Source organism: Micropterus dolomieu, linkage group LG20, assembly GCF_021292245.1.
Source record: "Micropterus dolomieu isolate WLL.071019.BEF.003 ecotype Adirondacks linkage group LG20, ASM2129224v1, whole genome shotgun sequence".
Lineage (NCBI taxonomy): Eukaryota > Metazoa > Chordata > Actinopteri > Centrarchiformes > Centrarchidae > Micropterus > Micropterus dolomieu.
The window spans coordinates 16,647,379-16,670,836 of NC_060169.1; the positions used below are offsets into that span (position 1 = coordinate 16,647,379).

At 40.1% G+C, this 23,458-nt stretch overlaps 1 protein-coding gene across 2 annotated transcripts in view; it reads right to left on the reverse strand.

Moving 5' to 3' along the window:
* The window catches only part of apba2b (amyloid beta (A4) precursor protein-binding, family A, member 2b), a 73,331-nt gene that overhangs the window by 23,902 nt on the left and 25,971 nt on the right, over window positions 1–23,458 (reverse strand). For both annotated transcript variants that reach the window (XM_046032516.1, XM_046032517.1), the window contains one exon: window positions 621–1,100. In XM_046032516.1, coding sequence (XP_045888472.1) covers window positions 621–1,080 — 460 coding nt within the window. In that variant the 5' untranslated portion in view covers window positions 1,081–1,100. The remainder of the gene's footprint in view (window positions 1–620; window positions 1,101–23,458) is intronic.

Consider the following 23,458-nt stretch of genomic DNA (forward strand, 5'->3'; position numbering starts at 1 on the left):
ACAAACAGATATGGATCTTATTACCTCAGGCTTCTTTATTAAAATGACAATAAGCAATGAATTACCTGCTAGACACCTGCTGCTACAGTTATTATTAGTCCTGTTATTATTATCAATATCATTGCTATCATTATTTTTACTTTTATTATTTTTATTGATATTTGTATTATTACCACTGGCAGTTCAATTATTTAAAATCTCTATGTGGAACTTGTATTGTGCTTATCAATAATAAGTTCCCATTTAAAATTGGTTCCACATTTGTAAAGAATCTTGACATTTGTCACTATCAATTTATCTCACTCACGCCTCAATTGCAGATAGCTACTTAACACTGGGATACAAGGTTTCAACGTTTATTTCAATGTGGAAAATGCACCCTTGCTCAAATTCACAAAAAAAACAAAGATTTTCAAGCAGCAGTGGCAACACCAGGAGTAATTACTCCTTAAGTGTACTCTTTTTCTCCTCTTTAAGATTTTATCAAACTAATTATTGAAGAGTTCTGAATAAATGACGGATTTATAATGGAAGATTGGATAATGGAGGGGCAAGTATAAAATCTCAATCCGTGACAATAATCAAATATTGACTATCCACATGGTTATCATCATACTCACCGTCATCATAGTCTTCCTCGTCATCTGAGGTGTTGTTAATGTAGTCAGAGCTTGAGTCATCATCCAGGCTGTCAGCTCCAGCGTGGAAGTCCTCTTTGTCATGTTCATGTTCTGGAGTGGAGGGTGTTGCTGGCCGCTGATCCCCCACTTGTGCATCTGCTTGGTTGTTGTACCGCTTCACTTCAACCTTTGTATTTACGTCCACTTCTGGACGGTGGCGACTCACGTCTTGAGACTTTGGGGAAGAATATTGGGGCTTACAGGAACGAGGGAGGGGTTTCGGATCACGTGACTCCTTGGGGTAGCGGACTGGGCGTTGCTGAGGAGGGAGGGCCTTCAGATCACATGACTCTGTAGGATGAGGGGTGGGGCAGGAGGCGGGGCCTGGAGCAGCCATACTGTTTCCTCCGCTGGTCCCCGGCCTCTTCCTATGAGCCATGATCGGCTGCTTACAGGCCATGCATTGTTATAAGTCTGAGCCTAGGAGACAGATGGACACAAGAGTAACATCAAATACAACTGTGAATTCACCCGTGCAAGTACAACAATAGAATTTAATAAAATAAAACATTTAAAGCTAAAGCTGGTAAGCTTTTCAAGGTTTGTGCAACTGCGGGTTTCTGTACACAATATATTCCCTATAGCAAACACACATACATATATAGCACATCCTTACAAACACAGTCCTCCATTTATCTCTCTCATTATTTTTCTGCACTTTGCATACAGGTGCAACATATTTTCAGTGCCTGACAAACCAATCTATTCCTGTAATTGAGCTCAACAGTCTGGTTTACTTTATCCACATTCAGTGCAACACTATTGTGCTTACTTCGCACAACTTTTGCAGTGAGTGGGCTCGATATATCACTCAGGCTCAGCTTCAGAACAATAGACACAAAGAGCAGGGCCTTTCTAAGCATACTGCCTTCACATAAATCTAATGGGACACTGCCAGAGAAAGAATCAATAGTTAAATCAAGGTCATCTCCATATAGGTGCTGCACACGTGCCGTGATACTACTGGGCTTGCAGATGTGGTGAGCAAGTCGCCAGATAGCATGTGCTAAAATGTAAATGTATATGTTTTGTTCCCATGTAAAATAATAACCTCTAACCAACCATAATGAAGCTGCTACTCTACCTGCTTGCCTTGAATGTGTTGCGATTACTGTGATGAAACTCTTGGAAACAAACACTTAATTTTACCATCAAACATCAACTATACTGTCGAAAGCATGGCCAGTCTTTCTACAACCACATAGCCTAGGTAGATTGACAATAAGGTATTCTAGCATTGGTTTCATTAACATTCAGATCAACCAAGAGCAGGCTGTGCAACTGTGTGAGGAACCAATAGCTATAATGTATTAAACATACTAAATACAATACAAAAATGGATGTAATTTTTAAAAAAAGATACCCAAACAAGAATAAGGTATCCTATAAATCATGAATGAATCTACTGACATGTAAACCAGCATCAACACACACAAACAGGATTATAGCCAGAGCACATTACTATTAGTTGTACTGCATTTTAACAAGTATGCATGTGAGTTTGTGTTCTGTATTTTTCTTTCTGTCAAGCTCGCCCTCTGTGCCCTGTCATCCATTTAGTTGCCATCCAGTTGCCATGAACAACTGCCCTCAGAGGGGTATTGTTGCTGTTTCCCCTATTTTCCTTCACCGTAATTACATTTTCCACCACCAGTGATTACACTGGTTAATTAGCTCTGCACAACCCGGCACAAACACATCCCCTCTCAAACACAAACGCACAAATAGAGAGAGGAGCAGACACACATGCACACAGTTGGTTGTTCCACAGGTAGCCATGTCATGGGACCAAGATTACATGTGCACACAAAGCACATGTACTCAAGGGCGTAGGTTTAGCCTCAACATTGATAAGGACACAACAACCCACCGCCCACTCACCAGCCCTAAGGCTATGGTTTCAAAATCAAAGAATACATTTATTAATAAGAGCACTTGCATAATAATGTAGCACAAACAGAACAATATTTTTTTATTTATTTATGAACGATTGTCTAGGGAAGCGCGTAGAAAAAGCTGTTTTTGGCGTGTTGCTCTGTCTCTTAGAGCTGTCCGTAGTTCTGAACAACCCTGTTTCCCTCAAAATGTCTTTCTTGTTTCATAGTTGTCTATAAAAGTAACTTTTGTCCATGGTTCTGAAACAACAGCTAAGCAACAGTCACATGTATCTCAGCCAATATGACGTAGCCTCTGGCAGTGCACACTGGAATTATCTAATATGACTTCACTCGGCGATATTGTCAAAAATTTTATCATGATAAAAAATTATTTATAATTCAATATCGATAATTATCAAGATAAATGTCAAATCATTATTTCTTTCAAGTTTAAAGGCAGATTTTTGCTCCTGACTGAAAGTTGAAGAAACCAGATGGTTAATTGTGATTTTAAACTGTTCTTTATGGCCAGAACATGACAACCACTTGCCAAACAGTGGATCACTTTACATATCTGAGGTAGAATATTGAAAACAATTATGATAAAATAAATATCTTAATAGAATTAAGTACTAATTTGTTTGTGATTCAAATGAATTAAATCAAACAAACAAAATTATATGGCGATATTTATCATTATTGTTTTATTGCCCAGCCCTAATGCAAACTTAGACCCTCACATGTTCTGGGCTGACTGGCACTTGCTGCTGTATAGCACAGACATTGTATAAATAAATAAGAGCATTTCCATGGAGGTTACTGATCATGCAGTCTTTGTAAATGCACACACAGATAAATGGACACACATGGTCTGTACATGTACATCTAATGAAGCTTTTCTGTTCATGATGTAAAACGGTTCATGAAAAGGTTTTCACTGCGAATGATTTAACAATACCTTCAGCTTGTTAACATAACATAGGAAACATTGCATTGATTTTATCTCTTACCTGAGGTCCTGAGCTGGGGTGTGGTATATAATAACACTGGGTTCTGCTGTAACAACGGCACGGTATTCTCCCTCCTTCCTTCCTTCCCTCCCATCTCTCTTTGCTCCTCCCTTCCCCCCACCAGCTGCTACACAGCATGCACATCCCCTGACTCCACCCCCTTCTTCCTCCACAGTATATACCAGCATCCTCCTGTAGAGATCAAACCCTGCCTTGTCCAATTCCCTAGAGCTGATGGTAAGGACTGGTAACTATGGGTAACTGCATCCACAGGGGACTGATACCCTTTGACCTCCTCTTTGTTGGCTTTGTAGATCCACAAGACCTCTTTTTCTTGTGTGGTGTTGCCTGACTGTTGCCGTATTTTTCCCAGGTATATTTCACATTTATTTGCTGTTTATCTATTTGTTGTCTGCCAATTCACAACTCCCACTCTAAATGTATGAGCACAACCATCCTCTCCAAAATACAAATACATGTCTACATGAGCTCCACTACATTTGTCATTAAATTGTTGTCAATTTGTTGTCAAGTGTAATTGTTAAAGTCTTGTGAGTTCCTGTTTTATTTAGTAGTTATCCCTCCTGGTGTTTCTCATGTGACTTTTGCTTCATGTCCTGTGATTAACTGTTTGCACCTGCACTCATGTGGTCTATGTTCAATAACTGACCCCTCTGTTTCTCTGTATAAGTTTGTTTGTTCCCTTTGTTCTTGTTGGATTGTTAGTTCATGTTGCTAAATGTTAAAAATCTGCCTGCCAATCTATATCTCTGTGTTTGTTCCATGAGAAGTTTAGATTTTGATTCTCACCTGCCCTTGGATAATTGCTTTTCTTTTGTCTCATGACTTTGGAGTTTTTTGCCCTTGCCTTGTTGGGAAATTACTTTAGTTGGAAACCGCTTTCTGAGATTTCCTTGGACATTGTCCACGAAACTAGCATTTCCTCTTGGCCTCAGGTGAAGATGCCAACGATCAGACTTGGCCACAGGTGGCTCTAACGACCATGACGACTGTCATTACCACAGCCAGAAGCACCAACGAACCGTAACGAGCAGTATCGACGATCCTAGCTAACTGTGACGGAAAGGCAAAAGCAGTAACCCCACCTGGATTGGAACCCGGGTCTACAGGGTACCAAAACATGCAACTTGACCATGACGCCAAAGAGCCAGGCTTGTTGGCAATACAGTCACAGCGCATACTCAACCGTAGTGACGGTGCTCCGTCACACTGCCCTCCCCTTCGACTTCCCATTGCGCTTCACGCATACAGGCGTCCATCACAACTCCCGCCAATTGTAGTTCTCCCATCTCAGGGTGACCCCACCCACTAGTGCTTCTCTGGGGTCCCTCACACACACACACAAGGGTCCACCAACCCTGGGGGTCCTTCGTACGCATCACACACTGGGTACGCCTCCAACAATTTCACAGCAAGCCATCCCACTTCTGACACCATATGTGACGGAAAGGCAAGAACAGTAATCCCACCCGGATTTGAACCCGGGTCTACGGGTACCAAACATGCAACTTGACCGCAAAGCATACTCAACTGTAGTGACGATCGTCCATCACACTAACCATCCCAGAGGTTAAATAGCTGAGTTTCCCTACAAGTCAGTCAGAACTGAAGAAGTCCCTTGGATGAGGGATGAAACGTCTTCTAGTATCTTCAACCAAGTCCAGTTGTTCTTGACCTCAACCTTCGTTGGATGGCTGTCCACTACCGTTTTAGTGTCTTGCGTTTGGGCCCAAAACCTATTTGTCACTTGGCAAAACACAACACGCAGAATTGTAATTAAGTGCTGCATTCTGCTTAACAAAGCATTCTTAATTTTACTTGGCAAGTAGATCAGGGGAATATGTTTTATAGCAGCTATAGCAGGTGAAGGTTTACACACATACAGCTGCCTTGTACATTCACAGGTGCTGAAGACCTTTAACAACTGACTGGAAGCTCGCTGCTTTGCTCATGGACACTTGTCAGTTTCCTTTGTTTCATGGCCAACAAACATATTTCTCTACCTAGTTTAGGGACTTATTGATTAAAGGGAAGATATTTATTTATTTATTTATTTATTTTGGGATCGATGTGGGAATCCCAGCTGACAGTAACATCAGAAAGAAGGAGCATGAGAAGTTTGAGAAGTATCAGGGGCTGAAGGAAATAGATAGATGTGGAAAGTGAAGGCCAAAGTGGCCCCAGTGGCTGTGACCCCTAAACTAGGTTAGCGGCTCCAGAAGATTCCAGGTACAATATCTGAGGTTTCTGTCCAGAAGAGTGCAGTCCTTGCAACAGCTAAGATTCTGCGCAGAACCCTCAAACTCCCAGGCCTCTGGTAGATGACCTGAGCTTGAGAAAGACTGTTGGGCCATGTGTGGCAGCACAGGTGGCTCCAGTCAGCTTAAGCGAGTGGCGGCTGCTGCTGCTGATGAATTATAGGAGGCAGTCGACGAGGGGGACCTTCCTCACAAATTCTCTGAAGTCCCCTAATGCAGTGCAGTTTCTCTTGATTTTTTTTCACTTAAAATACCACAAAGTGACAAAGTCAAGGCAAAAACTTTACAATGCCATTTGCAATTATTTTTTCTGACGTATACGAAATATGTTCTGAGATGAATTGGATTCATGCTGGCTTACCTGGAGTTAAATTCAGACTACTGACCAGCTATTTTCTTGTAGGCCATAATCCATGTGAATATCCGCGGTCAGCTAGCTCTCGGCTGAAGACTTTGTGGTGTTAAGCATTGTTAGGTGACGTGAAGCAACACAGTTGGCCTTTGTCATCACTAATTGATATTGTTTATATTATTCTTCCTTCTTCTCCATCCACCATGTGCTATTGACAAGCTGCATAACTTGTTTGTTCTTGTTTCACAAATCTTTTCTTAAAGATATTTAAGTTGTTTTTGATAGCTGGCACAACCTCGGTTAGACTCAAACTAGAGACAACGTGTCACATGTTCAACAACCCTAGGCCACCAGGATGCTTCTTCTTTCACAACTCTAATGTGTAAGTCCGTTGTGAAGTTGGTATGTTCTTATATTGTTCTGGCTTTCTCCTACAAGATCTCTAAATTGCCCATAGCTGCACCTGTTTAAAAGATTTTGTAAACGATTTAGTCTCTCCTGGACAGGTTGTTTTCCCTGCCTTCTGTTTAATGTATGCAGGGATATGCTTCAGCCCCATGGGAACCTGAATAGAAATGGAGTGGCTAAAGAAAATGAATCGATGATTGGTGCAAAAAGAAATCGGGATCCAGCCGCCTCCATCACTGTACACTTATTTCTATATCCCACCTGCGCACACACACACACACAAGAAAAGTATCGGTCTCCCACATAAATGCGCTGAAATGTAGGCACTGATTCAAGCGGTTACCTTCATCACTATGAAAAAAAGGCCTGACAAGCACACAACGTACACACTCCAGCATTATTACTACCAGCAGCATTCCAGCCCGCCGGCCTGCAATATCCCAGTTGTCTGTTGTTGAGCTGCAGCTGGGGACCACTTGCACAGAGCTGCTACACGACAGGCCTATTCATGTCTACCACAAAATGCAGACTTACTACTTTATCTACAGTAAGATAAAGCTTTGAATCACCATCAGACACTCCCCTTGTTTTGCAGACACATGTATTAAAAGTGTGTGTGTGTGTGTGTGTGTGTGTGTGTGTGTGTGTGTGTGTGTGTGCGCGCGTGCGCGCTCCTAAAAGCAGGGCTGAGGAGAAGACAGAGGGCGAGAGAAGCAGTATGAAAGCAGCAGATGGCTCGGTCAGTGTGAACCATGGGAATACTAATGTCTCTCTGCCTTGAATTCTAAGTTATGACCTCTGTTCACACCAGCGAATTAGACAGTCAGGCTTCAACAGGGAAGAGGAAAGACGGAACAGATGAGGTTTGCTTCCCTGCAGAGTGTGAAAGAACCATGAAAAGAAGATGATCAGCTAAACAGTTACAAGTATTCTTTGAATGCAATAAGACAACAATAAGAATATCTATTGATTTCATTAGCATATGAATGAACAAGTCCTCCTAGAGTGTGGGAAAGTAAGAGAGGTCTCTAACATTCAGATACGTGAAGAGGTGGAAACATGACACAGCAATGACCAATCTCTCACACCCCAACTTTTTATTGTTTTCCAGCTAAAAAGTGTTTTCTTCCAGGGCTGGAAAATAATTCCATGTGAATTCTGTAGTTCACACAAATTACTGACTAAGAAAATTATTTAAAGGGTAACTAAACCCCTGATCACAAAGCATTTTACTACTCTGCACCTTTGACCATACCCACAATTACTGATGTCATTAAGTACTGCCATACACTGATGTACACTCCTACATCACTGCAGCGAGGCGTGATGTTAACGCAATGGGAACGGACTGACCCGGTACCGGGTACGTAATCGATTTTTGCTGTTCTAGCTGTTTTCCGTCCAAAAACTGCGGTGTTTGTGTCCACAGAGATCGTCTGGCGGGCCGCCATCTTGGTGAGGTCGGCTGTGGTCTTTAATATTTCAATGTTTTGGAAGCTTTATGTTATTTGGAACGTGGTTGTATGGACAGAAATAATGTTTTGAAGATAACTACCAATAAAAGTGAAAATATAAACAGTAAATATGGCCAAAACATGGACATTCGCCTGGTATATTTTTGAAAGATTGTGTAATAACTGTTGTATATCAGTTTCTTTTCACCAAATTTACAGTTACAGTTGTATTCTATGTGTATTAGAAGATATTCAGGTGCATTATAATCTACCTTAGGATGGTTTTGATGGTTTATTGCATCATAATAAAGCTTTTTTTACCAGGCGAGGATGAAAATATTATATTTTTTCTGTATTTCATATCCATGTAGTCTGTAATGGTAAAATAAATATGTTAATCTACAATAGATTTACATTCCTTAGCTTCTGACCTTTCAAAGGAGACCAGAATTATGCATCTAGGCCTAATGGTTGAGAAGATATTACTGATTTATTTTGGATATGTTATTTTAGGTTTTATTTTAGTTTTTCCTAGAAATAGGTGCCAGGTAGGTTAAATCACTGGATGAAACAAGATTTTTATGAGCTGTTAAGTTCCTGTTTAAGTTACTATTTTACACATACAAAGAGTTTTGTCTGATGTAATGCAAAACAGTGGAACAGAGTTATCAGCAATAAAAATCAATTTGATTATTGACAAATTTTTTGCTTACATTTGCATATTGTGATAGATTAATATCAGAAAAGTTATCAAAATTGTGATATTAATTTCCACCATTTAGCCCCACTCTACCTTCACCACTGTTTTGCAAACCTAAAACATAGGAGTGAGAGTGCATCAGGCAGCAGTAAACACAGTGGTAAACACTTTTCTGTATTGATTCTAATGATCTTTATGCATAACTATCTGTGTATTCTGCAGAACACCTCAGTTTTGCTGTATCATAACTTTGATATTGTCTCGCCCACATCCCTTTGTGTCTTTAAAAAAAAAAAAACTTTCTATATCTTTTTTGTCCCAGATCTAGACAGATAATACCTGTTATCAAGAATGTAACATCCAGTCCTAAACAAACAGTTGTCTTAAAAAAGTTAAATAAGGTTTAACAGTTTTTTTGTAAACACATCTTTTAATGTTTTCTTTAAATTGTAACCCAATCTTTCTTTCTTTTTCTCTGCTAAGTGTCCGCTAAAATTTTTTACTTTTGGGTCTTCATGTAGTACCCCGCCTTTCGTCCGATGTCAGCTGGGATTGGCTCCAGCCCTCCGCGACCCTGTACGCAGAATAAGCGGTTGACGATGGATGGATGGATGTCTTCATGTACAATTTTACATAAATGCCCGTAAATCAAAACTGGCTTAAGCTATTGTAACCAAACTTCGGTCCAAGCTTCGCTGAGCAGTCCTGGGATATTCTTCCGATAGGGGGAACTACACTTGCAAATTTGTTGATTTGTACGATCTAGGGTCACTACTCAGTTGAAGCATTAAATTTGGTAATGATTGCTCAGAGTGGGCGTGACTTTTTACAAGAAATGTATTTCTAGACATTTCTCATTCCAAACTTTCCAAATCTACGAAAATCACCCGTCCTAGAGAGTTGAAATGTTTTCAGCACATCCACTGATATGTGACAAATGTTTGCCTCACTGCAACCTATGGTCAATTCAGAAGTCAGTCACTCTATATTTTTCAGAATATGCTAATTCAATTAACATCTATATCTCCACAAGTCTTTCTTCAAACTCTACCAAAATTGATATGGTCTCTCTAGATGGCCGATGGCCGAGTGTTTCAAAACATTTTTAGATCGGTCAAACGGTGAGTCTGCAGTGATATTCAGTATCTTGCTTTAACTTGTACAGTGTGCACAACATTTTCTTTTTTGCTCAGTTTTGGTTACAATGCCACCAAAATAATAGATAACACACCAAAAATGGGCAGAATGATCTGTGATTTTTCTCACCAACATCTTGACTGTTGTAAGCGTTAAGTTTAACCTGACAAAACAAGGTCTGGCACATGTGACGTCAGTAACGTCACTACCTCATTTTGTGAGAAGGTGTGAGGAAACAGTCTGTTAACAATGGCTCAGTGAGTAAGTCACCAACTCTAAAGATCTGAAGTTCCAGGATTCAAATCCCCAGGTGACCAAGTCAGACTTCTTTTTCACTGCATAAAAGTCTTTTTGCAGCTCAAACTTTAAAACTTTGAAACACAAAATGTTGCAGGTGGGTTGAACAAGTCACCCAGTGGTCATATAATGACACTCTCTGATCTCAAGGTGATGCTGTAAAAATCAAGTTTGCGTTTCCGCAATTATCTCAAAGTCCAAATTCTTTCATCACTTTAATCTCTTAAGTCATCTGCGTCTTCTTCTTCTCCTGTGAAACTGTCAAATGATGCATTTTTAACAATTGCCGCTCACGGCTATATTTTTAATTGTGCTGTGGTAGACTTAAGAAGCGTATCATAAATAAGTTGAACCACTACAATGTTTAAGTCCTTAGTCTACAGAGCTAATTACAGTATTTTACACTTTTTGTATCTTCCAGCTGTTTAGACTGACCGAAGGCCAAGTGATTATGCTGCTTGCTGCTTTGATAGAATCAAGGGCCAAATCATGTCAGTATTTTGCATCCTTGATTGCAAATATTTTCATTTCCTTACCAAAGGAACCAGACATGAGCTTGTAGTTCACACTACAGTATGCAAGTCATTCTATTCAAGACATTGTATTTTGTGATATTAAAAGTTATTTTCTTTAAAACCAAATAGGTTGGTCTAATGACCATAAAAGTACAAACTACATGCAAAATTCTAGATACACTTGAAAATAAAACACATTAAAAACAAACTGTTTAACATTAAATATATTCTGCTATATTTGTGTGTCTTCATGTTCACATATTGTTGTTTAAATGATTACATAATTAATTGTCAATCTGTGTCTTTGAGGTTAAATCTTACCACTGATTGCGGCTCATTTTTCACAATGAAAGGAAAAGATGAAACATGCCCAATTTATAAGCAGACAAGGGATGGAATATGGAGGAGTTCACTGAGAGTTTCCAGAGAGAAAGTGATAACAATGGAGAAAAATAATTTTCTTTATTTCATTTCTATAAAAGATGGAGACCTGTCTACCTGCTCTCAGCACAGATGAAATTACTGTTTCAATTGAAGTGTGCTTTCTGCTTGGTGCTCTCTCTTCTCACAGACACACACACACACTAAATTTGCACACAAATGCCCACATAAATACATGTGTGTTCCAGATGTCCCAGGGATGTATTTGTGATATATATAGAAGCATAATTGAGCAATATTTTGCGAAATTCCATCTATTAATACCAGATTTTAAAAAACTTCAAGATAACAATGAATTAAGAATAATCCTAGGAGAAGGACAAACGGCAAACCTTGCCGCGAAGTATCTGTCCCTGTGTCACAACCTGAGGGACAGCGAATGACTCAGCAAACTGTTGCACTCCGTGTTTGCTGCAGGGCATGTTACCGGTATATCTGATTCATTCTTGTTTGGTAGTTTACGTTCTGTGTGTATTTGTGGTATTTGTTTTGTTTAACTTAAACATTCATGCCAAGAAAGCACATTGAACTGAACTGAACACTGTAATAGAGGATGAAATAATCTGAACTCAGATTAAACATACCCATTCTTTAGGCCTGATATAAATTCATGGTTTACATCATATTAGCATTTACTGTAGTAAGTCACTAAACATAAGGTCCTCATAGGTCTACAGCACTTAGACAATTGTTAAACATCAGCTGTGGCTGTGCTGAAATTCCTACTCTTCTGCGTCGAACCCAAGGCATGCTGGGATATTAAAGTCAAAAAAGATCGAAGCACAAGAACTGACACCTGAAATGAATATTTGACCAGTTTTTTTAAAATGCTGATTGCACATGGCACAACCTTTACAGTGTCAGTATTACAAATATTCATAAAATCTTCCTGTTGTGTGAATTTATGATACCCATATTTTCATTGTTTTGCAAATTTATTTGACTGTTCCCTGGAAGTGATTGGAGTTTGATGACAGACTGAGCTGAATTTGTCTCTTATTGGCCATAAGCTATTGTGTACAGTGGAAAACCATAATAGTTTACTTCAAATAAAAGTGATTTAATGAAACTTATTTCTGTTGTTTCATATCTGTGGTTGGAGATACTTTATGAATCAAATCAGAGTCAGTCTTTCAGCCTAATGATCAGGACCACAAAAAAGTAGAGCTGCAACAATTAATTGATTAGTTGTCAACTATTAAATAAATCCTTTAATCGGTTTGAGTAATTGAGAAATTCTCAGATGTAAATATTTTCTGGTTCCTTTCCCCCTCTATGACATCAAACTGAATATATTGTGTGTTGTGGACAAAATAAGATATTTGAGGAACGTCATCTTGAGCTTTGGGAAACACTGATCAACATTTTTCACCTTTTTCTGACATTTTATTGACCAAACAACTAATCAATTAATTGAGAAATGAATAAACAGACAAATCAACAGTGAAAATAACCATTAGTTGCAGCCCTAGAAATGAGTAACTGACAACATATCCAAGGGGCACTAGATAAGGCCAAAGAGGTAAACAAGCAAGACTCGGCCCTTTTAACTGAGGGTCACTTATTAACCACTGTGGCCATCCTACCTTTTCTTCGACAAGTAGAATCATAACTGCAGTATACCAGCTTCCTAGAGTACCACCGCTAACAGACTCAACAAACTGATCCGCAAGGCCAGTGAAGTTGTGGGTATGGAGCTGGGTCATTGGTATCAGATAGGAGGATCCTGTCCAAGCTACATGTCATCTTGGACAAGGTATCCAGGTCAAAGGTCAAACACTGGAGCACTTTCAGTGCAAGACTCATCCCCGCAAAATGCACCACAGAGCACCACAGGAAGTAATTCCTGCCTGTGGCCATCAAACTCCTCCCTAAAAAGTGTCTTTTGCCCTTATAGTTAGTTATTATACTAGACCTTATAGTGCAGTACTTCACAAAGTGTCAGGTAAATGAATAAATAAAATAATTTTATTTCTATATATTGGATATAGAATAATATTATCTAATATTATCTAATTTCTCTACTTCTTCTTTCATTACGGCTGTGTCTCCTTGCAACGATAACAGCGGTCATCTCTGCGCAACACTTGGCGACCTTCCTTTCAAACGTATTGAATACAGATGCTGTTGCACTCACATGAAATTGCGTTTAGGCTTAGATCACATTGCGTGTAGTAAATAAATGTATTTGCATGTTACCTCCCATTACTTTGCACAATATAATTGAAACGCCCCAAATTGCATATTCATTAAGGCAAAAGTACTAAATGAACAACAGGTGCTATCTTGCACTTTAGAAAGACGTCATTCTCCGTGCACACCGTTGATCAGCTTACGTGTTTTTATTTGCTGGTGATATCAAGTTTGCACATGTTTTTACTCATGCAAACCTTTAGTAAATCTGGCCCTAAGTTTGTCAAACTTTTAATTTCTTGATCCATGAAACAATCTGTTGCCCTTCACGCAGAAGCCATCCATCATCGTTATTAGGGTCAGCTCTGATCATGTGATCTTGCAAACATTTAACTGTATACCATTAAATCACCCTCCCAACACTTCCACATCATTAAACATGTGTTGGCGCACTGTGCAATAACCTCACTGTGCTGCTTGTAAATAAAGAATAAGGCACTATCAGAGAGAGACAGAGCGAGAAAATGAGTTTCCTCTTAGCTGTCTCATTGACATTCAGCGTTTGTTCTCGTTACAGCCTCCCACTCACTCCAGGACGACAACAAGAGAGCAAGCGGGAGACAGGAATCGAAGGAAAGCAGAGACTTGGTGAGCAGCAGGAATGGCACAGGACCACAGAACGGTATCGCTCGCTCCCCTGCCTTTCTGCCTGCCAATGTCCATCTCGCCACTTGAAGCACACCACAGACACACCCTCCTCCTTCACCCTTGACTGTTACCATGGCAACTCTTTGTTTTTTTTCCAGCGCAGTCTCTCAGAGGAGGACTGTCTCAGCCAATCATCAAACAACCCCTTTCACAGAACAACACACACATGCATGTGCACATTATTGAAACAATGCTACTGTGCAAATACAGCCATTTTCTACAGTTCTGGAAAGATAACAGCAATACATTTGTCATCATCTGTGATGAGTAGGCTAAATGTGCCCACTCACAGCAAATGAAGGTTGAATTAATCTGCCAGATGGACATTTTTCTTTTTGGGTGGCCCAGCATCAAAGGACCACATTTTTTTAGCTACAGGAACACAAGCAGCAAGCCCCCATACAGATTCAAAGTTGTGCAAAATGGTAAACAGTAGACAAGACTGGGGGAGACCTTCCCCCAAAAAGAGGAGAAAGAAACATAAAGGTCCTGAATCAAACCAACTGGTCCACTTTGCATTCACAAAGGCAAAAACTCAAATGGTCCAGAAACTGTAAACAAAAGCATAGCCTACTACAGTGCTTAATTATCTGTTGATGCAGTTTTTTTAACTTTCTGGAATCCGTTCTACGACCTCAGTGTTCTTATGCACTTTCTCTAGTAACTGAGAAACGTTCTCTTCAGCCCAAATATTCAGGAGGCATCTCATATTGTTGTGCGTGCAGATATTTCCCCTACTAGTCTACATTTTGGTAGCAAATACACCAAAACAGGAAGAGAAACATTTTTAACCACTGAAATGACACACACAAAAGTATGCTTCCTATTATTGGTTCAAATGGTGTTCACACCAAATATTACCCGCTCCAGAGTTCACTTGATAGCAGTATGAGACCACCCCTTGGACCAGAGAGTGGCTGTTTGATCCGCACCAGAGTAACAGTCTGGCGTTCACACCAAATGAACCGTACCAACATGGTAAACGCTCCAGAGTTTGGTTCAAATGGACTAAACGAGGCTAGTGAATCCACCCTTATTCTGTTATTCAACCAGCTGACATAGAATCACAAACAAAAAGTTTTATACCGATTATGATATTAATTCCAGCCAGACTGAATAAAAATTAATGAGTGATCATTAAAACAGTTAGTAGCTTATTATTCCGGTGACTTTCTTCAAAGCCATCTGAGGGCAGCAACTATCTGTCCCATCTGTAGTCTCTAATTGGACACAATTACACGTGGCATATCCGCAGGTTAAATTTTACAGTTTTATGGGTTTTTTAAAATTACTGTACAGGTAGACGTGTGGCTGTGATGACCAACATGATGTGATAGAGACTGTTGGGGTTAAATTAATGATGGGTCTTCCCACAAACAAATTTATTATTATTTTTTTTAATCCCAATTTTTTGTGAATTATTACCAGGACCACATTCATGTCGCAATATGAAGAGTAAACAGGAAACTCTTGTTCCCAGATTGTCAATATTTGCATGATAAACTTTAAAGGTAAAAAACTAGACCACATTTTAAATTCTAATGCTTTCATTGTATTTACTGCACTACAGTGTAATTTAACTGCAGACGGTTGTTGTAAGGCTCACTGTAATGACAAATAATTGTGCACTATTATGCACAGAAACATTCACATAGGAACTTCAACATGTTCAAAAACGTGAATTTATTTTAATCATCTGCTCTCAGTGGGATATGTCGGCTGTATTCATATTGAAAATGCTGCATGTCCCAGACAAAAAGTTAAACTACAGGAACCCCAAACTGTCAGTGGGTCATGAGTGCTGTGTTTAAAGGGGATGAAAATAACAAATGTGTTTAGACATGATGTCACAGCCTATATGCATGACATTGTAGTCTTTCTGAACTAACCCTGCATCCAAGTGCGCCACTGGTGCGCCAGCCGAGCTCAAAAATCTTAATCTTGTTTCATATTCTTTAGTAAAATTCTTTAAACTGAGAAAACTAGAAAATGGTATGCTTTGTTTTATCTGGTTGATGTTATTTTGTCCTCACATTAAGTATAGACTGTGGTATGTTTTAAACTTCAACTTTAAACAAGATGCAAGGAGATGCAATGTTTTTGATCAGTTGGCCTTTGAGTCAACAAAAATGTTAACTTATCAGCTAAATAAAGTATTCTAATATTTACCAGCAGGAGAACAATACACATTTTACCTTCTTTCTTTTTTGTACACATGCTGCATGTGACCACTAAATGCAACCAGAGCAAACTTATCACCAAGGTTGACTGACTTTGTCACAGCTGGTACTAGCAGGGTAACAAGAACACACGGGATGGGACCCAAATGCAGACGCCTGAGGCACAGCTGATGCAGTTCAGTGATTTTATTCGCACAATGAGGTACAAAGGCTTACAAGATGGTGAACCATGCACAGGTCAAAACAAGAGAAAGCAGTCCAAACAGGCAAACAAATCCAAAAAGGAACAGCCAAGAATAAAGCGTCCAATAAACAGGTATGGTCCAAAAGGCAAGAAAAAGGCAACTAAGTCAGTAATATGATGTGACTAGTATCAAGTAGTAAAACTTGTTCTGCATGTAAATTGATGTAGAAATATTCTATCAATGTTATTAGGTAGCTGATTACAGTATACGATCTCTGAAAATTATCTTCTCTAGCCAAAATTTATCCAGAAAATGTTAAAAAATGCCCAGAAATGTGAAAACATTTGAAAATATAGCCTACAACTTTTGCTAACTTCTGAGGATTACCACATGATGTAGCTAAAAGGATAAACAGTTAACGAGTAACGTATATTCACTTGTTTTTAATAAAATGGCCATCATTTTAATTAACACAACGTGCACTGCTGAGGGTTTAACTGTGCATAAATTTGCCAAAGAAACATTTTTCACGGTCAGCCATGTTTATTGTTTATATTTGGCGTCATGTACATGCAACTGAAATGCTTTGAGGTCGGAAGTAGGACATTTCAACTTGGAAATTTCCCAGTTCCGACCGGTCTGGAACACGGCAAATGTCCTGGAGAGTGAATCGGAAATTAGGTGCAGGTGGGAAGGTGAGTGGGGGAGCTCAGGTCAATGAAGGGCTGATAAGAAATAGGAACAGATGTGTGGATGGGTAGGGCAGTCAGGTGATGAGGAAAGAAGGGAAAGTCCAAGGACACCCGGTGGACAGCTAGAGGATGGCAGGTCTGGAGAGTAGCAGGAAAGTGCATGGCCTGGGAGAAGTGAGCAGGGGCTGGAGAAAGGGGCCGAGGGGAACTGAGAGCAGACTATGACAGACAGTGTGAACACATACTTCAGTCTGTGTGCTCTGAGGCTGGCCAGGTGGCACATGGGGCTAGGTTGGCCTACATTATAAGAAGGAACATGAAACAGTCTCTAACGTTTGCCTGGCGACAAGCCGAGCTTGCAGGGAGCTAAACACAGCTAAATAGCCCCAGAGGGAGATAGATACTGAGGCGATTTCACAGGGTTTAATTGAAGCTGTCAACTGGGTTTGGTTACTGATGAGAGGGAATGAGCGAGAGAGAGCTAGACACTTAAAAAGTCTTGAGTTATTTTAATATATAAAATTATGAACTTGGGGGGGGGGGGGGGGGGGGGGGGCAGTAAAAGCAGGCTCATCGTCACACTAATACCCATTCATTGTTGGGACTCCCACCACTGCACACATGTTAGCAGCAGGGAAAACATTTTTGTTTGGGATTTAATGAGAAATCCTTCCACACCACTCTCTCCGAACCAGGCTGAAATCTGACAACAAAATAAATGGGTATTAATCCAAATAAAAAAAGGAGGGAGATAATAAATATTATGGAGATGCCGCTAATTAAAACCTGTGGTTGTTTGTTCTGTCTGCTGATGAAATGTGGAGTGAGAATATGCAGGACAAAAATAGGTCCATAAGTTGTTTTTATTTGATTTTTTTTTTGTCCAAGTCCTGACAGAAACAGGAGGGGGTTCACAAATCTCAGAAAATGAGAAGTGATACTGACATTTTTTTATAAACCTTTCTCATTGGTAATTTATATAATAAGCATTTATGGAGTTTTTATACTTGTACTATCATTAGTAATTTGTGACTAAACAGCGTAGGTTCATTATACCTTAGTGGAAAAACTCATACTATGAGCCATAGACTGTACATAAAAAGGGTTGAGTGAAGGAGACTGAGCGGTAGAAAGTGATGGTGAAAGTGAGCGATAGACAAAGATTAGCAATAAGTTGCCAGTCTGGCAGTAAAGTACAGTGTAGGTTACAGTGTGTCCGTTAATAAAAGTCTGATGTTTCCAAACTGCTGGAAAAGTGAAGGCGGTTAGTGCTAGCAAACATCTCCCATGTGCTTCAGACTGCGGTCTGGAAGCTGGGCAGGAAAGCTAACAGTATGTCTTTTGGATGCTATGTTACATTAGCTACATTTAAAGGGAGTAACATTAATTATCTGACAGTCATTACTACCTACTTGTCCATTAGGAAAAGGTTAGACTAAACTACTATGTCCTGTACACGAACTGTAAATCCTTCTAGTTAAATTATATTTCCGTTTTCAGATGAGTATGAAAAACTGGTTGGTTTGGAAGAAAGGACGGTGGTGGCCATGGAGGAGCTGAGGTTAGTAAAGCAAATTAGGGATGCAAACTAGTCACCTTTTAAGCTAATCAGGAGATGTTGTTTTGGATTTTTATATACGAATAAAATGCTTGGTAATTACACAGAAGGGAGTGAATAAATTAATTCCTACAGGTAAATGTCAAAAGCTGTAGAATAGGTAAATTAAGACACAAAAGGCAAACATGACTAATCCTACCAATGTGACCCTGCCATTATAAGGCTTAGATAGGGAGGTTTGGGTGCTGCGTCATGAATATAAAATCATTGTGGAGAGCATCAAACCTAACTAAATGACTTTTCCCAGATCTAATGATTCTAATTCCTCCCCAGTAGCCTTCTTTAGCAAGTTTAGTCCTTAAGCTTTTTGGGTGTTGTTTATTTATAAAATGCTCTAGCGCATGGGTCGGCAAATAAGTCTGGCATCGGGCCTAATTTTTTTTCAAGCCGTTATATGGCGGGCCAGCACAAAGTCAAACATTTTCAGCTCATGTGCAAGTTTAGCTCAGTCAGTACTGTGCGGGACTCCCGTTAGGTGGGTTGCAAGGTCAATTCCAATTTACTGCGGGTATTTTTTTCTCCCTTGTTAAACAAATTGAATAAAAGGACACTTTTGCACATGCTCACATAAAGCATGTGCTGCAGTGTGTGTGCGTTCCGGCGTTTGATCCACATTCATAAACCTATGGATACTTATTTTCATTTCCCTGAGGAAATTCAGAGGAATCCAATCACACGTTTACTGACAGCTTTTTCAGAGGTGTGTCAAGCAAGCCAGAGACTTGAGTGTCTTTCAGAACTCTTCAAAGTAAAAGCTCTTAATAAACTCGACATAAAGCTTTGCTGCAAAAGATGTTCTCACGCTTTTATTTTAGAGGCGCAATCTCTTAAGAGGAAGTGATTGTTTGCATAACTGTAGCTGTCATGACTGAGATCTAATTCAGCACCAGCCGTTATAAATTTATTATTTTTCTGCTATCAAAGCAATCTGGCCGCTGGACAGATATTATGGGCCACCTATTGCCAACTACTGCTCTAGCGTTTCCAACTTTTTGTACAAAGATTTGGTAATAACAATGGTCCAAAATGAGAAATGTGAAATGGGATATTGTTTTATTGGAAAACATTAAATGTTCTTGGTGGAAAAACCCCAAACCCCCCCCACCAAATTTGTTTGCAATTTTTTATACATACATTAGTGTTTTACATCCAGATATGAAACAGGGCGTGCTTTGCAAGCACACAAAAAAAAATGTTCACTTCACCTCTGCTGCTACATCTGCATCCTGGGGGAAACACTGCTAGTATATTTTAACCCAGCCCTTCTTGTAACTGTAGCAAATCATTTGGAACAATCTGTGTCAATTTGAACATGGCAGTCAGTCAATAGTCAAGTTTTGTCACAGTCCAGTCAGTGGGGATGTTCTTCTAGAAATGTGTAAATACATACATTTTACATACATTATCACCCTTGGGGCAAATTTTGAAACTGTTAAAATACTCAATATACAATACAATATCATCATTTTGGATTTAATTTTTTTTCGTAAAGGAGCTATATGTAGTTTTTTAAGGCAAATAATCAAATTTTTATGTTCCCACACTCTATTTGTGAACGGGTTGTAACCTCACATAAAAAAATAAACCATTGGTACAGCCACTATGCTGCTTCCTATGTGAAGAAATCTGGTCAAATTTTCTGCAAAATCCATTGGTTTACATAGGCTGTTTCGTTCATGCATGATCCCGAGCCTCCTGCCTACTGATTCTGAACAACAACACCACAGCAGGCAAAGCGAGACGATGAGATCAAGGTAGGGCAAAAACATCTAACTTCGAAAGGCCTCCGTTTTGTTTTGGATATAAAAAACGACCCAGAGTTGGCTTTCATCCTATTGGACAGGTAAACTAACATTACTGCAAATCACATGAAATATATTGTGATTTTGTGTTTTAGTTGGTTCAAGTTAGATAACGTTAGCTTGCCGGCTAACGCTGACCAGTTGCAAATATCATCCTTTGCAAAACTTGAAGCAGAATGGAAAATAATACTAACCAACTGGTCTGCTACACTGACCTGTCATTCCTCCTGAATTGTCACTTAAAGTCTGGAGAGATGAAGGTGAGAATTGCTCCCTGGCTGACACAATGGTCCATATGATCCCTCAGTTAGAGGTCTTTCACATTGCTTCTTATTGACCCCTCTCCACAAACAACCCTCTCCTTCGGCCTATAATCCTCATTCCTTGTCAACTTTTAATCAACAGCAGTTATTTCTCAGTGGCCTTCACTCTCTTTACCTCTGTCAGGTGCTTTTAAACTGAAACAACGGCAGCAGCTCAAAACTGCTGAGCCAAGTGACTTCTTGTTAATGACTGGTGACAGTGGACGTTCAACAGCTGCCTCATAATTGTATTTAGACTGGTCACTACACGGCAGTATCAACTTTATTCTCCAAAACTCAGCTCAGATAACAGACTGCAGGAAAAACAGCAAGCACTTCTACTCCCACAGAGCTGTCTTCCATATTGACAGAATCCTTAGAAAAATGCTAATAATATTCATTGAATGTGGTGATGGTCATTGTATTCAGTGACAGCACAGAACAGAGCAAGCAATACTGGGCTGGAAAATATCCCCTTATCTTGTTGAGAGACAGACAGGCTGAGCGGAAACGGTCGGGCCCGCTAATGCGGTTTGGTGGCAGGCACATGAAATAACTTCTAGGTTCGGTCAATCACACAACCCCTCGGGGAAAACTAGAGGAAAATATTCATCAGGTTTCACATCACTTACGTGAATACACACAGCAAATACACACACACACACACACACACACACACACACACACTGTAGTGCTCACACCATCAGCCCTAGCCTGCCTTTTTCCACATCTATACAGACATGCTCAGGATACATGTATTTCCTTCTGGAAATGCTTTGAAAACAACCCACCAAAGTGGTGACTGCAATTAGCTGTAAATGGAAAACAAAGCATGCCTGGTGCTCAGGTTTCCCATGTGTCAGTGTTTGCCCCTGAAAAAAACAACATGGCAGAATGTTCTCTTCTTTGCTTTGCAGTGATGCGATTTTTGAGCCCAACCTGCACGCCTCTGCACATCCTGAAACGGACCATGAGAGCGTGCACACTGCTAAGCTCTGTGTGAGTTTTTGTTTGGTTTCAGTATCACTGCTGGCCAGCTGACCGGCTGAGGATTAATCATGCAGACAGCGCCTGCTCGGTCACACAGAGGACCAGCGCCGCTCCTGACAAGAACAAAAGACAGAGAGACACAAAGAGGCTGGATTGTGATTATCAGTCCAGTCCCATGTTGCACTGACATCTGTGTGTGTACGAATGTGTGGGTGTATATGTGTTTCTGGACCTGTATGAGAGTGGGTGCTTACAGTTGACACAGTGGCTCTAGTTTGTTGAATCTGACTTGCATCTGAGTGTGGTGTGTGCGTGTGTGTTTGTGTGAGAAATTGTCACATCAATCCTCCTGAAGCAGTGGCAGGTTCAGGAGGAGGTGTCACACCTCCCAGCATGCTTTATGCTTTACTGAACCCAAGGGAAACACACTGAGTCAGGCTGGAAGATTGAAATCTGCCCACCACTCCACTCTCACACAAACACATAATACATTCCCTTATGTCCCAAAAGCAGCGCTGTATGTTTTCCGTATTCCCCAGCAACTGTTCTTTCATACATTCAAACGTCAAAAAACGTGAGAATAGCTATTCATTTGTTTTGTATAATCTACAATGGATTTTTTTCTTTTTAAGTGCATTTACTTTTGAGAGACAGAAAAGCCATCTCTGTGTCTCTTCATATCAACTATAAAGCTATGCTAATGAGATTGGGGAATCTTTTCAGATGTTGAAGGTTGGAGAAAACAAGGAGACAATAATCACAGCAGCAAGTGCAGTTTGAGAGAGGAGGAAGGCCTGCTATGTAATAATGTATGATTCAAAGCTATTTTAAGATTGCGGATCGCTAAACCTAGATTTCTTTGGGGAAATCACATTGCTCAGTGGAAACTGTGCCAAGCAGGAACACAGTCAGTGCCTGGGTTTGGCAATGAGGCTGACTCCGGCTCAGCGTTATACCTAGACAAAGTGGGAGAACATGTATCTGTTGAGATTTGGCGTCATTACATTGTGTCTGTTCTGTGTGCACTGCTTCAAAATAGTGAATGCCAAGGCAACACTATGCAGTGTTAGATCCCGAGTTACCCCTGTTCAGGAGGTACTGGACCAGCTCTCCGTCGTAAAGGGTCCGATCCTCTAGGCCTATGGGTATTACCCTATTAGGTATAACTGAGGACTGTTTAAGCTGGTGTCGAAGAGATTCGCCTAGCTTCTCACTGTCTTCTTCCGAACGCCTACCCTGCTTACTCTGAAATGGCACCTGACTGAATAGCCCTAGAGCCAAATACCACCCCAGCCACGCCCGTTAACGACAGCTCTCTTCTCATTGATCAGTGCACTTGGTATGGTCGCCAGGTTGGTATTTAGTGGCCAGGAAAATAGGCCCCAAGGATAAGTTAATTTCAGTGGCTAGAGCAACCTATAAGAACCTCAAAGATGTTAAACACTTTACCTAACTGATTACTACCTTAGTGAGGAAATAACTTCAATGTCGACTATCATTCTTTATTACATAAAGTTAGCAAGGGCAAGCATACAACTAAAATTGGTTAAAATTGAGTAAAAATGATAAAACTGTTAAAATTCAAAACCTGATACGAATAGCTGAGCTTGAGTGTTTTTGGTTATCTTCTTTTTGGAGAGTAAGGGAGGGGAAGGAGCTGTCCCGGCCGGTGAAATCCTTCCTCCGCTGCTGGGCTGA